Source organism: Ammodytes marinus (genome assembly GCF_949987685.1).
Source record: "Ammodytes marinus genome assembly, chromosome: 1".
Lineage (NCBI taxonomy): Eukaryota > Metazoa > Chordata > Actinopteri > Uranoscopiformes > Ammodytidae > Ammodytes > Ammodytes marinus.
Genome location: NC_137230.1, coordinates 30,279,534 through 30,298,925, shown reverse-complemented (window position 1 = coordinate 30,298,925; position 19,392 = coordinate 30,279,534). Strand labels below are relative to the sequence as shown.

The 19,392-nt window shown below is 39.6% G+C and overlaps 2 protein-coding genes across 3 annotated transcripts; both read right to left on the bottom strand.

The window, feature by feature from the left end:
• Positions 1–534: 534 nt before the first annotated feature.
• pamr1a (peptidase domain containing associated with muscle regeneration 1a) lies at positions 535–9,801 on the bottom strand. Its single transcript, XM_080028062.1, is given in 12 exon segments — positions 535–1,520; positions 2,190–2,530; positions 2,816–3,052; positions 3,055–3,071; positions 3,589–3,655; positions 3,777–3,974; positions 4,104–4,319; positions 5,553–5,764; positions 6,510–6,624; positions 8,247–8,372; positions 8,744–8,905; positions 9,497–9,801. Coding segments are annotated over 12 exon segments (2,373 nt in total). The 5' UTR covers positions 9,606–9,801; the 3' UTR covers positions 535–947.
• A 2,479-nt stretch (positions 9,802–12,280) lies between these two features.
• Positions 12,281–16,637, bottom strand: slc35c1 (solute carrier family 35 member C1; the record flags this gene model as incomplete). Of its 2 annotated transcripts, XM_080033714.1 has the most annotated exons (3): positions 12,281–14,107; positions 14,649–15,160; positions 16,566–16,637. In XM_080033714.1, 2 exons carry the CDS (start codon positions 15,127–15,129, stop codon positions 13,527–13,529), a joined length of 1,062 nt encoding a protein of 353 aa, XP_079889840.1. In that variant the 3' UTR covers positions 12,281–13,526. The 2 variants fall into 2 exon arrangements, with proteins under 2 accessions (XP_079889840.1, XP_079889839.1); XM_080033713.1 differs by lacking the exon at positions 16,566–16,637 and having other exon boundaries at positions 14,649–15,168.
• Positions 16,638–19,392: the final 2,755 nt, after the last annotated feature.

Here is a 19,392-nt window from a genome sequence, read left to right as displayed (position 1 = left end):
ACTCACGAACGTATCACCTCACATGCAAAGGCCACATACGTACACAGGCACTGTGTATATTTACAGTGACAGACGGACAGACAGTCCCAGCATGGTGTACTGCCATTCACGTGCACATGTGTATTGCTGAGCATTCATGAATCAAAGGGAAGTGATGTCACATGGGGATCTTTAAATGATTGTTGATCGAATGCCATTTCTTTTAAAAGGCCAATGTCATTGTTTTATGGGGACATTTACACTGTGCATATAAACGGAATAATCAATGTCTTAATATCAGTTCAGCAGAACATCAACCTATGCATACTTGCACACAGAAAATGACTTTTCCTCCTTAAAATGTATCTGCAGGATAGTCCAAAAGGTCAGAGGCCTGCAGCTGGGAGAATCATTGACTTAATCAAGTATAAGCCTCAGCAGGATGGAGAATCAAACTGGAAATTGACACTGAATAAATCTATACAGCAAAAAAATACATTGTTTAAAAGCCAGGAGCCAGAGACAGCTAGAAGCACACAGTGCCTATGGATCGCAGTGTGCAAACGTGCTGTACTAATATGGCACCTGGAGGATTTATTTTATTTATTTTTTAAAAGAGCGTCATCATTCAAAATGTATTCTCGAAAACACACCTCATAAACATATGGCAGCTTTCAAAGATATTGAGTATGCGGGTGTGTATCTTAAACAGCTGAGCTCACGTTGAGTTTTTTTGAAGTTTAAATGGCCCCAATAAAACATAACCAGAGAGAAATGAAAGTAGAAATATATGTGTTATAACATTACATGATATTGACACTATGGCAGGTTAACAGTAAACAAAACACATGTTATATTCTCCCTGTCCGCTCCATCTCTACACAAGTAACTGTAAATAAATTACCATTTAGAACTGAAGTAGCTGAAAATGAGCTTCACTTGAAATTCTAATAAAAAAAAATAAAAATCTATTTCATATTTTTCTCTATCCAGTCTCGAAAGTTGGCTATCCGTGTCTGAAGTGTGTGAGTCTGTTGATGGCAGTTCTCTTCTGCAGAGCTGAAAAAACTCTCCAAACCAAGGAGCTGCCATTCTGTGCCGGACTGAGGCCCCTGGTGCCCCGTCAAGACATTACCTGTCGACAAAGCCATAGCTGGTACGACTGTGATGCCTGGAATAAAACTGGGACAAGGGATTTGAGGACTAGTTGGCTTCCTAATGACGCACAGTTTAGTGTCACTGAACAATGCGGTGTGTGCTCCACCTTGAACCAATTGTCTTTCGCATTGAGCAAAATCCGCCAGCTCAACACGTTTGGTCTGGCTCGAGGGAGTGTGGCGGCTCAGATGCCTGCGATCATTTATCTGTAAAATCCACCTTGCAGCATAAGCCTCCTGCGCCGTCACTTCCCCTCCTTGCACTTTGGGTAAACACACAGGCGAAACACGCTCACTGATCTGGGCCTTGTCTTTTAATCTGAGTACAGCCACATTGGAGTCCAGTGCAGAGGAAAACTTTGGATGAACTAAGATGTGTGAAACCTGTATTGGGCAGAAAGAGAAAATGTGAAAAGGTTATACAAGTCGGTGGTTAAAGAATACCTGAGAAGGTCTAATTCCACCAAGAATGTGAACATGTTGTTGTTTTTGGAATATCTTTCAAGATCAGATAATATGCGTCAGGATGTTGCAAATATTTCAAATTCAAATGTATTGTATCCTGGTACAGCTTTAAGTGCCCATCTGAATGCCAATGGGTTTTTCTTCCTGCACCATTTACAAATAAAAACCTATCCAGAATATTACATTTATTGATTGAAGATGACATGCTTTGTACTCTATCATCAAAGCTGCTGTTTAGTAGATTTTTCAGTCTTGGGAAGGTTTTGTGAACTGTATGACCTACAAATAGAAATATGTAAAACCAGTACAAGCATGTTTTTTGGTAAGTAGCAGGCCAACATATGTTTATGCTTCTAGATTAAACATTTCTTTAAAAAAAGTTCATTCTGTTATGCAAACTAAATATCTGAGACGACTTGCAGCACTTCAACTAATGCATCCACCTTTATATCTCATCAACGATATGACTGTCAGTAGATGTTCTTCAAACTTGTTCAATAAAAGCAATATATAGGTATAGCATATAAAACATCTGATGGAATTTCTCCCAAACATAAGCTTTTCTGACTATAGCAGACTGTGCCGTACCCCCAGGTGTTTCAGTCGTTTAAGCTGGTCTTTGGATGCCTTGTGCTGAATGCCTATGACAACCTTGACTTGTGCTGGGGAAAGGCTCTGCTGCTTGTCCTTGTCTACCACACACTGAGCTGACACAAGGACGCTATGCTGGCTGAGCAGAGCCCCGCTGCAGGCCAGGGCCCAGAATGACTCCTCCTCTGAGGCCCCCTGCTGGACAGACCAGGTCATATCACGGGGCCGGTGGGGGCTGGCTGTGTGATCCGGAGGGGAGCGGATGTAGATGGCCGCATGCCATGGCCATTGAGTGTCTTTGAGGTTGCGTGGACTGAAAGTGTTGAATTTGCCACAAACTGCAGGAAGTCAGACAGGAGAAAAAGTGTGTCAAAAATCTACAAAAAGGCAGTAATAGTATATTAGTGACAGTGATAGTTCATAAATAATAGTGTGCTATATTATTTAGGAACATGTTGTAAACGTTTGGGGGTAATATCTATCTGTCAACATATTTCTTCTACCTTTTGAATAAAATCAGCTCATTCATTATCTTGCAGAGAGTTGGATGAGAGGACTAACTTTGGACCGGAGGCCAAATGTTTGCCCGGGTATTTTGCCTGTGCTGCTGCTGCTGCTCTCACCTGGTTTGCAGGACACATGGCGTCCACTCCACCTGCCCGTCCTCAGACAGGTGCGTTGGGAGCTTCCTGTGTGGCTGTATAGCGGGGAGGCACACCTGTACTCTATGCTGGTGTAGACCGCGTGAAAGCCTTGAGGAAGATCAACAGAGGAGGTGTCTTCTCGTTTTGACAGTTTATCCAACGGAATGAAGCCGGCTGACAGCAAATCATGCAGCATGTCGTATCTGGATGAGAGGTTCTTTGATCAGGATTATCTCTTAATATCTTCTCACGTACACCTGAAACACTTCAACGTGTAGTCAGGGATTTTGTGAAAGCTTGTCAAAATCAGCTTGTTTTCTGTACGTTAGAAAAACAAATCTGGTGTCCATACACTGCCTAGGCTGTAATGTAAACAAAGTGGCTCGGATGGCTAACAACAATGCAATCAATATAGGCTACAATTTATCAACATGAAATGACATGTGTTTTCAGTAGTACTGTAGCAAGTGTGACAGTAAGACTGTCAATATTTAAATAGGTGTCGAAGCCAAATACTTATCAAAGCAAGTTATGAGCTTAGCCTATATATTTACAGCTAACACACAGGTTTGGACAGGTTGTGAGGAGATATTCACTAATTTTGACAAAAAGCGATTTTTACAACAAGCTTTCTCAAAAATCGATGAGGACCACCTTTAATGTGCTAGCCTGGTGTAACTAATGTGATCTAAATCCACAACAACCTTTTTAATTTCAAACATAAGCCATGCGTACAGTGTCTTAGTGGTTACCTTGATGTCAGGTGCAGCTTCACAACACTCTGTCGCACAAGTTCAGACACTTTGGGCTCCCGACACGCTGTAGGGGCGAATCAATTACTATTGACTATCAGAGCAGAAGAATCACTTTCTCACATAATAATGCGGTCGGAAATTAGAATGCTCAAGTGTGTGTAGCAGTGTGTTTCCAACCTTATTACCTCTCACACACTTGGGTGGCCTGCTACTCCAGGATCCATTAGAATGGCAGGTACTCTGGGGGATTCCACTCAGAATGTAAGATTTTTTACAGAAAAACTCAATGATCTCTGCTGCCCCTCCAGCTGTGTCAGGAGCAGGTCTGTGGTAGCCATTGAGCAATTTAGTTGGAGGGGAACATGGGATTCTGATAGTTTGGCCTATGTGAGTATGTGTTTGACAGAAAGAAAATGGATTAAACTCCCTCAATAAATGCATCATGTGTATTGTATTGTATGCAGTATAAAAAACAATACAATAAGACCAGAGGCCACCTGTTTAAACGATACCTTTCACACATGTGGGAAGTGTGCCGCTCCACGTGCCATTGCGCTGACAGGTCCTCTGTTGGGAGCCGGTCAGTGTAAAAGGTCGATGGCACCAGTAGTTTACAGATAAGAGCTCCTCCCCTGGGCCGTATACAGGCATTAAATAGCCATTCAGCAGTTTCTCTGGGAGAGTACACGCGACAGGAGTCTCGATGGCCAAAACTGTGGAGACATTTTCTTGGTATAATGAAAGACAAGTCCCCCACTGAAACAACCACTCAATGTCAAAAAAAAGAGATAAACAAATGTTAAAACTGTAAAGGTAATTGAATTAACATAAATGGTTCAAAATGTATGATAGAGTTTTAAAATCCTGTTTCATTGCCTCAAATGGAAGCTAATTCTCAAAAATCATTTAAACTAATCAAAAGTATTCTCTGCTGGGATTAGAAACCTGTTTAACTAAAAACCAGTAACTATGTATTACCTGAGCTCCAACCGAGGATGGCCAGATTTGTTTCTAAATAAAAGCCGGTTTAAAATGTTTGGAATCTCAATCGTTACATTTGATCTTTTAGATTAGTATTGCAGTATCCTGTGCATAGAGAACGAGTTGATAGGCTTTCGTTAGGTTGGCCCAAGTTGTTGTAAACATTAACTATTTAAAGAAATATATATTTTCTTGCAGAAGATTTCAAAGGGAAGAGGAGTAGCGTTTTTTTCCTGCATTATATGATGAAATAACTCAACCCTTGTTTGACTTACTAAAATAATCTTTACCAAAATATTGCTAAGGTGGGCTATACCATCCATTCCAGCTGTAACACTATGGTATGTGTAGGTTAGGTAGCAAGAGTTATTGTCCAGAAGGGAACATACTGGATAAATGGGATGCAAGTTAGATGCATGATTGGCTTTGAAGAAAGCAAATGGAGAGAGAGATGAGTATGATAAATCTGTGTCACTGACTGTCCGTCTCACATCACTGCACTGTGCAGTATAGGAGGTTGTGCAGACACAGCGGAATAAAAGAGAAAGGTCCAGGGGCAAATATGGTGCAAGCAAACAATGATAGTTGCTCCACGCATGGAGGGGTGGCAAAGTATCATCATCTACTGTATATCATGTATCCATGATACACGTTTCTGAAGCAAATGCCTACAGTGTATCATGAATAAATACACATCATGATCTCAATCTTTTAATGTGAATATCACAGGCCTCCTTATATAATGCTTCAGAGTATGTGGCCAAAATAACAGGAACACCAAACAGTATAATTTAATAGCCGTGGACACAGCACAGCAAAAGCACATCATAAGCATTTAAAAGGGAGTGTTTATTTTGAGGCAACTGCATCAGATTGTAATGTATTGTTGAGCGTTTCTGCTTTACTGTCAAACCTTTAGTCTTACTGTATAACCTGTAAGCAGCATCTAACATATGAACAATGGTTGTACCTGCCTAAACTCTGCTGATAAGTGAGAACAAAGCCGTCAAAGTTGTTGTAGCCATCCGAGGTGAAGAGGATGTGCATGAGGTTCCCAGAGCTTCTGATTGGAGGAGGCAGCCTGTCGCCACAGAAGCGACCAATCACAGGGGAGCTCAGAGTGTGGCCGTCACGCACCTCAACATAGTCATAACGACAGTTATGGTCCCACTCCAGATTGAGCCGTGAAAACCTGCAGCATCATCAAAGAGAACTTATTGTTAACTGTTGTGTTTTCAATCCAATTCCAAATACTTAACATCCGTCTTCTAGGTGAAGAACTTTTCAATTATTGTGGCCTCATGCAGGACTGTCTCTGCCTTCATCTGAGGATCAGCTGAGGTGTCCCAATGATTGCCCTACGACTGAAAAAAAAATCACTTTTTTGTGATTTGCTTTGCAGTGCACTTGTAAAAATGTCATCTTCCCTCTCTTTTTTGGGTAGGCAATAGTTCTTGAAGATGGGACCGTTACATTTCGGCTATATACACTTGACTATTTCTAACACATTTCACAACTTTTAGCTTCAACATCAGCTGACAGAGTGATATTGAGTTTGTCTTCTGTGCGGCCAACTGCAGATGTAGCAGAGGTAGTATCCAGCATACAAAAAAAAACACAAAATAAATCTCACATTCCTTTGCTCGACCAGCTTCAGAAAGAGGTAATTGCACTAAATAAAATCTTGCAAGTCCCATTATGTTAGTTTGTTATGTTAGGTCAAAACAGCAAAAAGCTGGATCTGTATAAATTCTGGCAAACCTTGCCCTGACTTCAGCCAAATATAAATCCTAACTCTTAGCTCAGGCCCTTTCATAAATCCAATCAATTCTCCACATTGATTTTTTTGTCACCTGATATCATTTCAAACATTGGCTGCATTTCCATGTTTATTTCAATTAATATGTGTGCAAATTCTGGAAAGAAAGGAGACCCACCTCAGCTCAATGATGCTGTCCCTCTCCACTTGCACTTTCCATTCACATCTGGCGTTTGTTGGGTAACTCTCCAGGGCTATGTGACCCTGGGCCCGCTGGACAAAGCCGCCACATGCTACCCACAAGATGACTGTCATTACTTTCACTTGGTAATTCCACACCATCATTCAGTGTGTGTTTATCACAGTGCCACCAAACATTTTCACTGTTGCAAGTAGGAACGGTTATGTGTTAGTGTTGTTTAACAGGGCAGATCATTTACAAAACATTATTAGATGACGGGATCCAACCGTGACTTCAATAACAGTGATTAGAAAAAACACGCTGGTGTTCGTTTACAATGTGTGTTTCTCAGAGGGTTAAAAAAAATATCAGTCAGTTCTTTATACTTAAAGGTGTAGTGTGTACTATCTGAATATTTAGTGGGATCTAGTGGTGAACGTTCTAGAATGCAGGGCATTTCTACCAAGTCTGTTCTAAAATCTGCTAATATATTTTACACACTGCACCTTTATATTAAAAGGACAAGGGTGAGTGAGGATTGTAATTGGGGTTTGCGTTAAATGGTCAATGTTTTAAGGGTTTAGAATATTTTCAAAGTCACAAACCGCATTGCATACACTGCTCACTTAGCAACACATTATTAAAAGCATGCAGCCTACATAGTTTGAATGCCTGCCTGGCCTCTTGAACCTATACAGACCCTGAACAGGTTTCTGTAGAACAACAGTCTTTGCACAATGGCTCCTTGCGTTCCCTTTTGTTTGTCAAACTGACAGTGCATGACAGACATGAATTTCAAGTGGCGTTTTGCCCCCGGGCCATGGCAAGATTAAGAATGGAAAAAATTCTGGAGAATGGATACGAGGAGTGGCCAACAGGTAGGCCTACACTAGCTTTCCTTTGTGAATATAATCATTTCATTGTGGGCTTCACCAGTACATGTTTGATGATGTAATCTATTTAGTTATGGTAGCTAATAAAACAAAATGGGGATTATTATGGTTTCAAATACATTAACACAGTAATTATTCCTAATATTTCCGTATGTAGTGAACATGAACTACATGAATGATACTAGCAGTTGGCTGCAGCTGTAGCTAGGCTGAAACCAAACAAAAAAAGCATTGTCGCCACCAAGTGTCCTTATGGTGTATTACATAATGGGTGCAGGCAGCAATCTGATATCTGCAAACCACAGTATTAATAACGAGTACAGCCCCAAATCCCTTGTTCCATGAATTAATTGCGTACTTACCCATGATCATAGCTAGGGTACTAAAGAGGTTTACTTGTAGATGACGGATTATGTTTCCTTATTAAAATGTAAGAAACTTCTAATGATTTATTTAAACATCCTTAGAAATGTTCACAAATGTTGTAAAACAAATTCCAAACACTTTAAAGCTTGACAATACATGAAGTCATTTCAAGCTACCATACATTGTCAGTCTTCAAGAGACTTTGTCAGACTTTGGTGAATGACTTTATGGCCTTGCATATGAGACAATCCAATAATGTGTCCTAAAATGAATAGAACACGTATACAATGACACACACCAACACTTAGGCATGGTGGAGTGCAGCTGCTCGATTCTTAATTGCTGAGTGTTGAACTGAAATGAATGCACCGTGCTATCCACGTTTTCTCAAGCAAGGACATTCAGAATATTCAGCCATTCTTTTCTTATTTCAAGATAAAGCCTTACAGCAATGAGTTGAAGCAATTAAACTTACTTTTACAGCCCCCTCCGCTCCAGCCTTGGCGGCACTCTGTGCAATACTTTCCATTGATGAAGAAGTCATCGTTGGCTTTCCATGTTCCGTTGTGGCAGGTTTTACAGTTCTCAAACAGACTGCAGCCTATAGCAAAGGACACAAGAGGGAGAAAATGTTGACGGTAATCTAATGATCAGAGGAATTTTGCAAATCAATTTGCAACTCTTAGTCACTGAGATATATTGCTATAGTGATTCAGGATACACTGAACATGTGTTGATCAAAACTCTCAGTGTCTAGTAGTTTTTTCCATGGAAATAACATTGCATAAACAGGAAATGAATCACTGTATGTCTCCATGGATAGCAGCTGTTTGTTTGGAAATAAACAGAAGAAGAATTGGTCAGGTATTATAAGCAGCCATTTAGCTATAACAATCACTTTTTTTTCTTTTTACATATCCTTCTATAAAAACAGATAGAAGAAAATATCTCAGTGACAATATAAGATTATACCTGGGTGAATGATGCAGGGGTCACACTGATCCAGGGCATTGCGGCAGCAGGGGACAGTGTAGCCGACCCTGGAGCCTTTTGAGGGACACTGACACTGGATCAGTTCGTACTCACAGCATGGACGACACATGGCGCTCCACCCAGAGCTCGGGCAGTTGTCTTCTGTTAGTGGCAAAATACAGTGACATCAAACTTAAAACACACCTAAACTGAAACCTCTCACTTCTAATCTGACCTCTGTTTCATGGCTATAAAACAGTAGAGGAGATTAAATGTAAAGATATTACAGCGGAGGAATTATATATTATGTATATTACTTTTTATAAAAATAGGTGCAAATTGGCTCATACAACACATATTCAACATTTCATGATCACTGGAACAACTGCTGTCTTGGCAGTGGATTTTGTATTTTGTGGCAGACGATGCTATCTAGCTCAACCTGCACTGGTTTGCGAACCATATCAAAACCCCAAAGCTGCAAGTATGGGTTCAAACATGTTTCAAAGCCCCACTGAAGATGCAAGCGTTTTTCCTCTGCTCAAAAGTCCCATGTGCTAGAATGCTAGATAGTCCATGTGTAGTATGAGTATAGCAGAAGTCATGCCATTTTCATGAAATAACTTCACCATTAGTAATTTGTTATGTCAACACGCTTGGTTGTTGGTGAAAGTAACATTTTCACAAGGAAAAGGCCAATTTATATAAGAATTCTCCTTTTACCGTTTACAGCAAGAAATATATTTTACTCACCATGTGGCCAAGCTGTCACACAAAAAAAGAGATTTAGGAGGAAGAGGTAGCAGACTTCGGGGTCCACAAGAGTGGGCATGGGCACTTTCCTTGTGAAGAAAGTTGACATGTTTGCTGCCAAGCTCACAGCGAGATAAACTTCCGAAAGCAGTTCCAAGAAAATAGTAGGCTATCCTCCTGGTTATCTACCGATGGTCCTGTGTGTTCCATGCATGACGTAGCTATGGATGAGGAATTCTCACCATCTCAGCGTGATGGAATGAAATCCTTAACCCATTCCTTCCACAATGTTTTCCTTTGGGAAAAGCTTGTATCCGACCAGAAATTGATCTCCTCAAATCAGGACTAGGTCTGCAACTAGTCCCTATGTCTCTGCTATGGTAGTGAGTCCAGATTTAGCACAGCACGCTGACCAGTTAAAGGGGAAAATATTTGCTGGCGAAGAGAGTGGAAAGTGCATTTGGGGGAATAAGAGGCGTGCTGATGGTGAAAACAGTGAATTGGGTAAAGGAAAAAAAAATCCATCTGCCAGGTTCATGAGAGAAGCTTCAATAAAAGAAGAGAAGATAATCTCTCCGGAACTGCAAAATAGATATTCAAAATCCTTATTTTTTTGTAGTGTGTATGTATGTGTGTGTGTGTGTGTGTGTGTGTGTGTGTGTGTGTGTGTGTCTGTGTCTGTGTGTGTGTGTCTTAATAAATACATATCTGCAGGTGCATCAAACCAAATGTGTTTACTGATGCTTCATCATGCACCAGCTGTCGTACCAGACGAGGACGATTTGACGACTTCCCAGAAGATAGATAACAGATGTCCTCTCTATCCAAAGTCTTTATGATGTCACATTTGCCAGGAGCAACGAGGCTGACGGGATTGTCACACCTCATTTCAGCTCCAAGGTTTGCTTCTCCATTACCTAATGCCTCTGCTTAGGAATCTATAGGTTTTAGTATGTTTTCTCATTTTCTCCGATAAAACAGGTTGTATAAGCATGACGGATTGAGACTGATAATATGACATATACTTGTTGTGATTTCTGATTATCTCATTATCTGATATGGGGTAACAGAAGTTAAGCACTACAGCTGATCACTTTTGAAAATGCTCTCAGCAAAATGTTCTCTTATTTTTTGGGGTTTTCACCGTTGAGACTCGCATAATTGATGGGAGGAGGCCACAGCTGGGAGAAGGCCTTGGGGAAGACCCTAACCCAGGACTAGGTGGAGTGATTATATCTCCACACTGGCCTGGGAACGCCTTGCGATCCCCCAGTCGGGAGTTGGTTGATGTGGTCCGGAAAAGAGAGGTTTTGGGGTCCCCTGCTGGAGCTGCTGCCCCCTAAACACATCCAATGTGCGGCTAAAATACATCTATGTAACACGTTGAGTCAGGCATAGAGTCTCTTCTCTAATGAAACAAGTAGGGGTGTATGGGAAGGGACAACAGTGTCAGTGGGGGTCCAGGGACAAAAGTGTAGTTTTGTCTCCTGTTAAAAGACACTGTGAGGTCAGCTGTACAACTGATCTTCTTTGAAACCAAGGCCATGGTATTTTCTTTGGTCAATATGATTTAGGGTAATCGTAAAACTCTTGTGTGTGTGTAGCACAAGGTTAAAACGAATCATGGACGTGACATCCAAGTCCCCCAAAACTTTTTGAATGCCAAGTTGACTAGCTGTCAGAATATTCTATAACAAGCTAACTCATCCCCTCCAGAGATAAACCCAATGAAGGGCGTGTCCTACGCAAACTTCAGGACCTTGAAGAGATTGGAAGCAGCCTTAAGGGCAAACAGTTCTGATGGTTCTTGAGTCTGATACATAGTGAGACTGTAGTGACTGTCATTATACAGAAAGTAGATATTCATGATTTTGAACTGAAGACGTAATTTACTTGTGCATCATCAAAGTGACAACTGCCTATTGACCACATCTTTGAGCTGACACATTTAAAGAAACATGATTGATACTAGCAGCCTTTGGACTGTCAATCATCTTTGAAGATTGTGCCTTTTATTGCCATGTCCAACCTGACCCAACCATACATGAGAGAAACATGAGGGGTGGGGGGTTATGTAGTCTACATTATGACACATATAAAGGTTTCATAGGTTTCACAAAGCCACATTCACTGTTGAAATGAGTTCTTGACATCAGAGGCCAGTGTTTTTTTTTTTTGGTTTGGTTTGTGTGATTACCCATGGTGCTATGTCAGCTATTTTTAGTCCCACTGTTGCTCAGAGACATATTCTTCCATTTGGAGCCCAGAGACTCTCATCCAACACAAAGTGACCTTCCTAATTCACATCAAGTGTTGGCAATAACCAAGCGACCCATGGTTACACACAGAGGGCACCAGTCATTGAAACACATCTCATCACCTTAAATAACCCAGACCCAGAAATATAGCAAGAATGATTAGATAGTTATCCAGCTCTGCAGCAATCACAGGCACTTAGCTGTATGTGTCTTTCCAAGCAGATAATTTGATCATAGCTAATTAAGTTAATAGCAAAACATTTAGAAAAATAACAAATACAAGCACTGTTGCAAAACTGAAAATCATTCATTGTGTAGATCTTCATTAGGGTTTATCTCTAAATGGTAGCTCCTCATATGTGCTGTGTTGAATAATTTGACAGCCTCTAAATGTCACTAACCATAATGTGAATTGCCACAAATATGTATATAAACTATACAATTTATATTATGCTTATACATAGAAAGATAATCCACATTTGATTGTATACCAGTAAACCCCAAACTTAGGAAAACATACAACGTGTTGAAATATCCACCATTTTTAATGTTCTTTCTTGAATGTAGCATTATGGATCCGTTTTTGTTCAAATGATATGTTACAATGATGTTAAGATATCATTTAAAAAAATACAGTTGTGAAAACAGACAATGGTTGACACAAAACATGTTCCAGCTTGCAGTGGTGCCTTGACACATCACACAAGAGTTAATGACAGGTGCAAACAGAGGCTTCTCACTTCATGGTGCAACTATTGCTGTGACGTGTAACAATTTGGACACATGTCAAATGTAAAACCAACATGTGAATCCTCTTTAGTCTTTGTCCAATTATTGTTTTTCCCCAATGTAAAACATTTATGAATTTGAAATTTGACTGTGAAACATGATGTCCACCAGTCAATAATTAGCAGGTTTATGAGTGAATGTTTTGTCAGTGATTTCTTTGGGAGATAAATTCCTACTGTGTGTCAGTCACAAGGCGGTATATCATTTATAAAACTACAGGATATGACAGATCCTGTTGCCTTGGCTTTGTTCATGTTTGAAATAGCAGACATGTTCCTAGCCAGGGACAACCCTTAAACCAATAACAAAATAGTTTATTAATTTATAAAAATGGAGTGTATCCATGTCGCTATGACAACAATTCCCTCAATCTGAGTAAATACACCCTCCCTGTGAATAAAAAACATGATTTCTTCCTTCACTTGTAGACTACATCATAAAAGACACATTATTACATAATTATGCCATTTCAATTTAAAAACTTTTCTTAAAAAGGCCCCTTGACAATAAATAAAACATATACAAATTCCTTTGAGCCCTAAGTCAGACTGTATACAACCACAAAACCCAACCAAAAATCACAGATTTCATATACAGGTGCATCTAATAAAAAAAAATATAATATCATGGGAAAGTCAATATTCATATATTATAGATTCTTTACAAAAAGCGAAATATCAAAGGCGTTTCTTTTGTTTGTATTTGGATGATTACAGCTGCAGTATCTCAAAATATTAGAATATTACATCAAAAAAAAAATTATAATAGGGAAATGTCAACCCTCTGAAAATTATTTTTATTAAGATTCATGTCTTTTGATGTGTAATTAATCTAGAATATATGAGAAGTTTCACCTTTTGGATAAAATGTACAGAAAAAAAATAACTTTTCATTGATATTCAATTTATTTTTTAGATGCACCTTTATGTATCAATTCAATCACTAATCCCAAATTAAGAGTTTACATTTATTTTTTCACATTCTCACACGCTCAGGTCGCTCTTGTCGACTGGCAGTAGTTTTTCCTTGTCCGAGTCCTCAGGAGCTTTATTGGGAACTTTTTTCATTTCGAGACTCTTGACCCAAGTGTAGGCCGACGAGCCCGCCAGAACCAACATGTTACTGGTCCACCACAGCAGGCTTTTACTGGAATGGTTGTACACCACCGCGATGACGGTCTGCGCACACGCCTTGGCAGTGCCCGAGACATTGTGCGTGAGTGGACTGGTGAACTTGATCTGGAGGCCCGTGACGTATCCGATGGCGAAACCGAACAGTCCTCCGAGTGTCATCATGCCCCAGAAGCTGAGGTCGGTGAGACGGCTGAAGTTGGCTATGTGTCCCAACTCTCCAAACACCACGATGAGAGGCATGAAGAGGACGCAGGCGTTGATGTTGTTGTAGTAGGAGAGCTTCCAGATGTTTCCGTCCACCGCGGGCATCACCTTCTTGGTGTAGATGGCGTTCAGGGACACGAAGGCGCTGGCCAGCACGCCGAAAAACACGCCTACCCACGAGAGAGACCCGGCCACGCCCTCCTGGTCCACACCGAGCCAGAAGCCACCTGTGCAGAACAGACACGTTATGAAATTGAAACGTGTTTCACAGAGCAGCCCATTCTTTTACCAGCATTTTCAAAGTGATGCCACATGCCAGTAAATCATATATTTCTTGGATTTATTTCAGACTTTTCCACCAAGAGCTTGAAACTAGATCTGTTTAGTTTTGTTTACAAAAGACACAATTAAATGCAGAGCTCCTAAAATTCCTGTTTTACCCATGTTTTACAAACCAATAGTTCAAAACCTACATCACATTGATATCATTTCAAGATTTGGAGCATTAACACAACTGAAAACCAGAAAATGTTATAGCAGCACATAGGCCAACATTAATGTCCATGGATTATGACATGAGGAGTAATATTCGTTTGGCTTTAGTGGATGTGGATACAGGGCCAAATATTTTTGTTTGACAGTATCTCCAAGGTGCAGATCTTATTAAGATGCAAAGAGTGACAAATACTTTGTGACATCTGACGGCAACATCTGATCTACTATAGAGAATAGGCATAATAATCCACCAATAACAGAGAGTGCACATACCCAGTATGATCCCACAGCACGTCAGGGCTTGGTATGACGTGGTTTGCTTCAGGACGACGTAAGACAGCAGCACGTTGAACACCGTGCTGAGTGAGCGACCGACCGTGTAGAAAGCCACGCCGACATGTTTCAGGCACAGGTTGTTGAAGGTGATCATGCAAATGAACACGACGGACAGAGGCAGCACCTCCCGGGACGTCTTCAGGTCCACTTTGACCGACGGGAAGTCGATGATTCCCGGGAAAACTCTGGACAACATCTGCAGGAGCCAACACAGTCCCACAGTCGTCAGACACTGGAAGAAAGTGATGAACAGCGGCGCATCCAGCTCTTTATTGTCCAGTAGATAACTATTCAGGAACACCATAGTTATGGAGATGAACCAGTATGCGGCCACCACGGCTGCTATTTTAACAGCCCGCAGAAAGAAAGGCTCTCCACGACCCTCCTGGTCCATCGTCTCAGAGCCGCCCCAAGCCATCCTCAAGATACCGGAGCGCTTCAGCTGGCTCCTGTTCATGGTTACAAAAAGAACAAGGACCTGGCTATTAACTGGGACATTCGCATGATATAAAGTGTAGCTATCCGACCAGCAGCGCTACAGTAACTAGTAAAACGATACAAACATGACGGCCGAGTTCCGCCAGACGCAATAACAATACGTCTTCCGGTCCCCCTTCTTTCAGAATAAAAGACTCATGACTCCACGATAGACTGTCCCTGTAGCTATGTAAAATCTCCACAAGTCCAAGAAAGGTGGAAAAAAGTGCCAAGATTTGTTGATTTAGGCCTACTTAAATTATATAATTCAAGCCCCTCTCCCCCCATTTACTTGTAGTAAATGGGGGGAGTAAATTAAATAAATTTAATTCAAATTAAATGTATTTTAATTAATTTCAATTGATTTGATTATTGTTTTTATGACACATTGGATGATGTTATTTATGTATGCTTAATGTATTGCTCGTTGCACTATACTAGATAGATATATCCTGTCGTCTTCTGTTTGCAACAATAGTTAAATGTTTTTCTTTTTGCATTTTGACCCTAAATTATTATTTTTTTTTTAAATCGAATTATAGCCTATATATTTTTAAACCTAAATATTGACATTCAAATAAATAAATGAATAATTCAATATTGTCCATAGACTGCTTTTAGCAGTCTTGGCTGAATTGATAATAGTGCATTTGTTTATAATTGTCTTCTTTTTTAAACACTAAAAAAGCTTAGCAAGGGAGGGAACACTTTCGGTCCTTTCTACCGGAGTGTAAAGAGAGTAGGCAGCTCTATCTCCCATCCTTATGGACGTCACTTTATTGCCCTATCATGTGTGTACAACGACTCAGGTGTTACGTGCTGCTGTTATTAGCCTGTAGATTTGTTAAAAAAAGTGCAATTTTCTTTAACAGCAGATAGCCTACGTGGAACGTCAAATAGCCTATAGAAACAAAAAACAAACAAACAAACAAGCATATTTCTAATTTATTCACTGCTATCCATGGACGTATTATATGTAGCCTATAGACTGTTTATAAAATAGGTTATATCTTTAAGGGGTAGACACACAAGCCGGAAGTATCAGTGTGCGTAAACTTCCCTGTTTGGTATGAACGCACCGATATTTTAAAGAGATAGCGTCCTGGAATGAACCTGTAGCCTACACGGATGTAAACATTGTTCACCGTTTTCCCGAATAATTAAAGAAGAAGAATTTCGTAGCACAAAACCAGGTCTCCTTTCTATGTGTACTGTCCCTCCCATTACAATACAACCCGAGACAAGGACTAGCCTAGACAGTTTAATTTAGGCTACCCTTATATCTAGAAGTATAGCATAAGTAACCAATGACCCTACCTGACGAAAAATGTAGGTTATTTAAACACACGTGAAGCATTGTCTTGAGGTTTTCCATACCTTAAATTGTCTGAGATTGCGCTGTCCGACACGAAGAAGTGTACAAGGAAGTGGATGTTGAATGTGAGTCCTACCCCCTGCGGCACGCACACGTGTCTATTGAAGGCTATGACCTGCTTTTCTTGATAGACAAGAATTGCTCAGACAGGCAGACGGATAAATAGCAAATAGACAGACAGACAGACATATATTTTTTTACACACACACACACACACACACACACACACACACACACACACACACACACACACACACACACACACACACACACACACACACACACACACACACAGATAGATAGATAGATAGATAGATAGATAGATAGATAGATAGATAGATAGATAGATAGATAGATAGATAGATAGATAGATAGATAGATAGATAGATAGATAGATAGATAGATAGATAGATAGATAGATAGATAGGAAATTGACTATATTAGACTATCTGCCATTTGTTATGATGTAGCCTATGCTATAAATATTACTATGCAACATAGTCTAATCATTTCACAGTTCAATGGTGCTAACTTGAATTCCATGTGTATCATGGCATGTGAAGTCATGGGAGCAAACATTGGCCTGTTGAACTATTGTCACATTTAAGATTATACGTCAGGTGGTATGCCTACCTGAGCATCTCAAGATGTTTGAACAGTATTGAACCGGATTGGGTGTGAACACTGGGGTGAAAGGTTGCAAGGCCGCAAGGTTGATGATTCAGTCAGTGCCATTCAGGCTGTTTTTTTCAGGTTGAGTGTTGAAACATTCAAAGGTTTCACCAACAAGTGTATAGGCCTATACGTGTGTTTGTGTTTGGATCAGTTATTCGGTATCTGCTACTTATAAAACCCTATTGTACAGTTCAATATGTACCAGTGTGTGTTTTGTGGTCCAGTTAGTCACCCAGTTCTGCTTCCAGTCATGTAAGGTAATTGTTTTAACATCTGTGTGTGTGTTTGCATAGATGTATTGTGTCGTGCATTTGAATAATCAACCCCTGTGATTAACTATAACAACCGTAATGATGAAATGACGCACACTCCTTTGAATCTGTTACTGTATATTTACTTACTTTTGTTTTCAGTGTCTTTTTAATGCAGTTGATCGATATGTAACTATTTTTCTGCCTGTCTTTCCCTTTGTTTTTCTTGTCTCCTGAATGCAATGTCAATGTTTTTTTATGCCCATGAAGAGCAATTCAAGTAAAAGAGTCATTGTATGAACCTTACTCTCTTTTTTTAAATACTTTATTTATAGATTTTTTAACATACACACAAATTAAAAAACAAATACAAAAATACAAGAACAAATAAAGTGACATCTGAAGTGTCAAGTAGGTCCCTTCAGAATTGAGATATGTATAGTCAAGGAACGGCTGCCAAATTAGTTTTTAAACGTCTTTGCTTTTAATGAAATCTCATATTTAATATGTATAATAATAATTATATTCTCCATATATAAAGTAAAACACCTTACTATCTTAAATTATTATAACATTGGGGACATATTTTATCCATGAGAAGGGAATAATATGTTTGAAAATGACATTATTGTATGCATTAGGCATAATTTAAGTTTTGATTTATTCAGTTTTCTTTTGTGTGCGTAGGATGGGGCTTCATCTCAATCCTCATCAACTCCATAATTTGAAATGAGATGTGTGCTAATAAAATGTATTCAATTTCACCAATTCTCTTTTCTGTAACGCCCATGATACTTTCCTAAACAGTCAGTATCCCACTGAAATAGTACAACAAATACAACATGTACATGTCATAATAATTACAATAACACATTACTTTCACAATTTTCTCATACTTTACATAAGCAGCAGCGAGCATTATTGGTTCTAATATATTACTACTGTACTAAAGCCTCAAGACAGTAGGTGGCAGCAAATAACCAATGTTACTTTTTTGGCTGACTATTACTATATACCCAGACTTACACCTGATTCCTGCAAACACAAAATGTAAAACTGTAATATTGATAACGTATCTTTAAAACAAGGAGCACAGAAAAACACATCAAAACACCGCCACCAAAGTTAACTTTATGACATGTTTTTTTTGTACATTTATACTCTAAACGTTTCTCATTTAGACTATTGAGTTCCCCTTCACTTACCTCATAAATGCTGCTCTTGATCCCCTATACAACATGTACAAATTATGTCTGCCAGGCCTTTAGTTAAATGTACTCATATGGTCCAACTCCCTGGGTCTATTCAAATACTGCTTTCCGTAAAGCTTTGTTAATATTTGACAGGGAAGCCACTGAGGAAATGTGGACTGAGAGGTGGATGGCATGCAATAAAAGGTGCCCTTTGGATTAAAACCAGGGTTGTTATGATTAATGGCGTCTCAGATCACTAATCCCAGACAACCATTTCTTTTTGCCTTTACACTACCGCACCGCCATTTATTTAAATTTGTAGTTTGAGATGGGTTTTCTTCTCAGTGTAGGTCTAAATTATTGATATAATTGATTTTTTAGTAAAAAAATATAATAAAGAAAGTTCAACTTTCACTTCACTTTACTTTCCAGACCTTGTGTCAAACCTCATGTCGTCCTGCAGTGTTCATCATCCCCCTGCTACACTCTAAAAAAGAATACACTGCCTCAACTTAAAAACCTATGCTAACTATTTGCATGCCTCTTTTTAAGTTGTCCCAACTTTTGGCATTATTGAGTTCATCGTATGAGTCTTTTGTAGTCATAATAATGCAATTACATTAGTAGATCCAACATAATTTGCTTTGACCTTTGAAAGCATAATTAAGTTGAACCAACTTAATATTAATTCGAAAGATATGGGGATATTG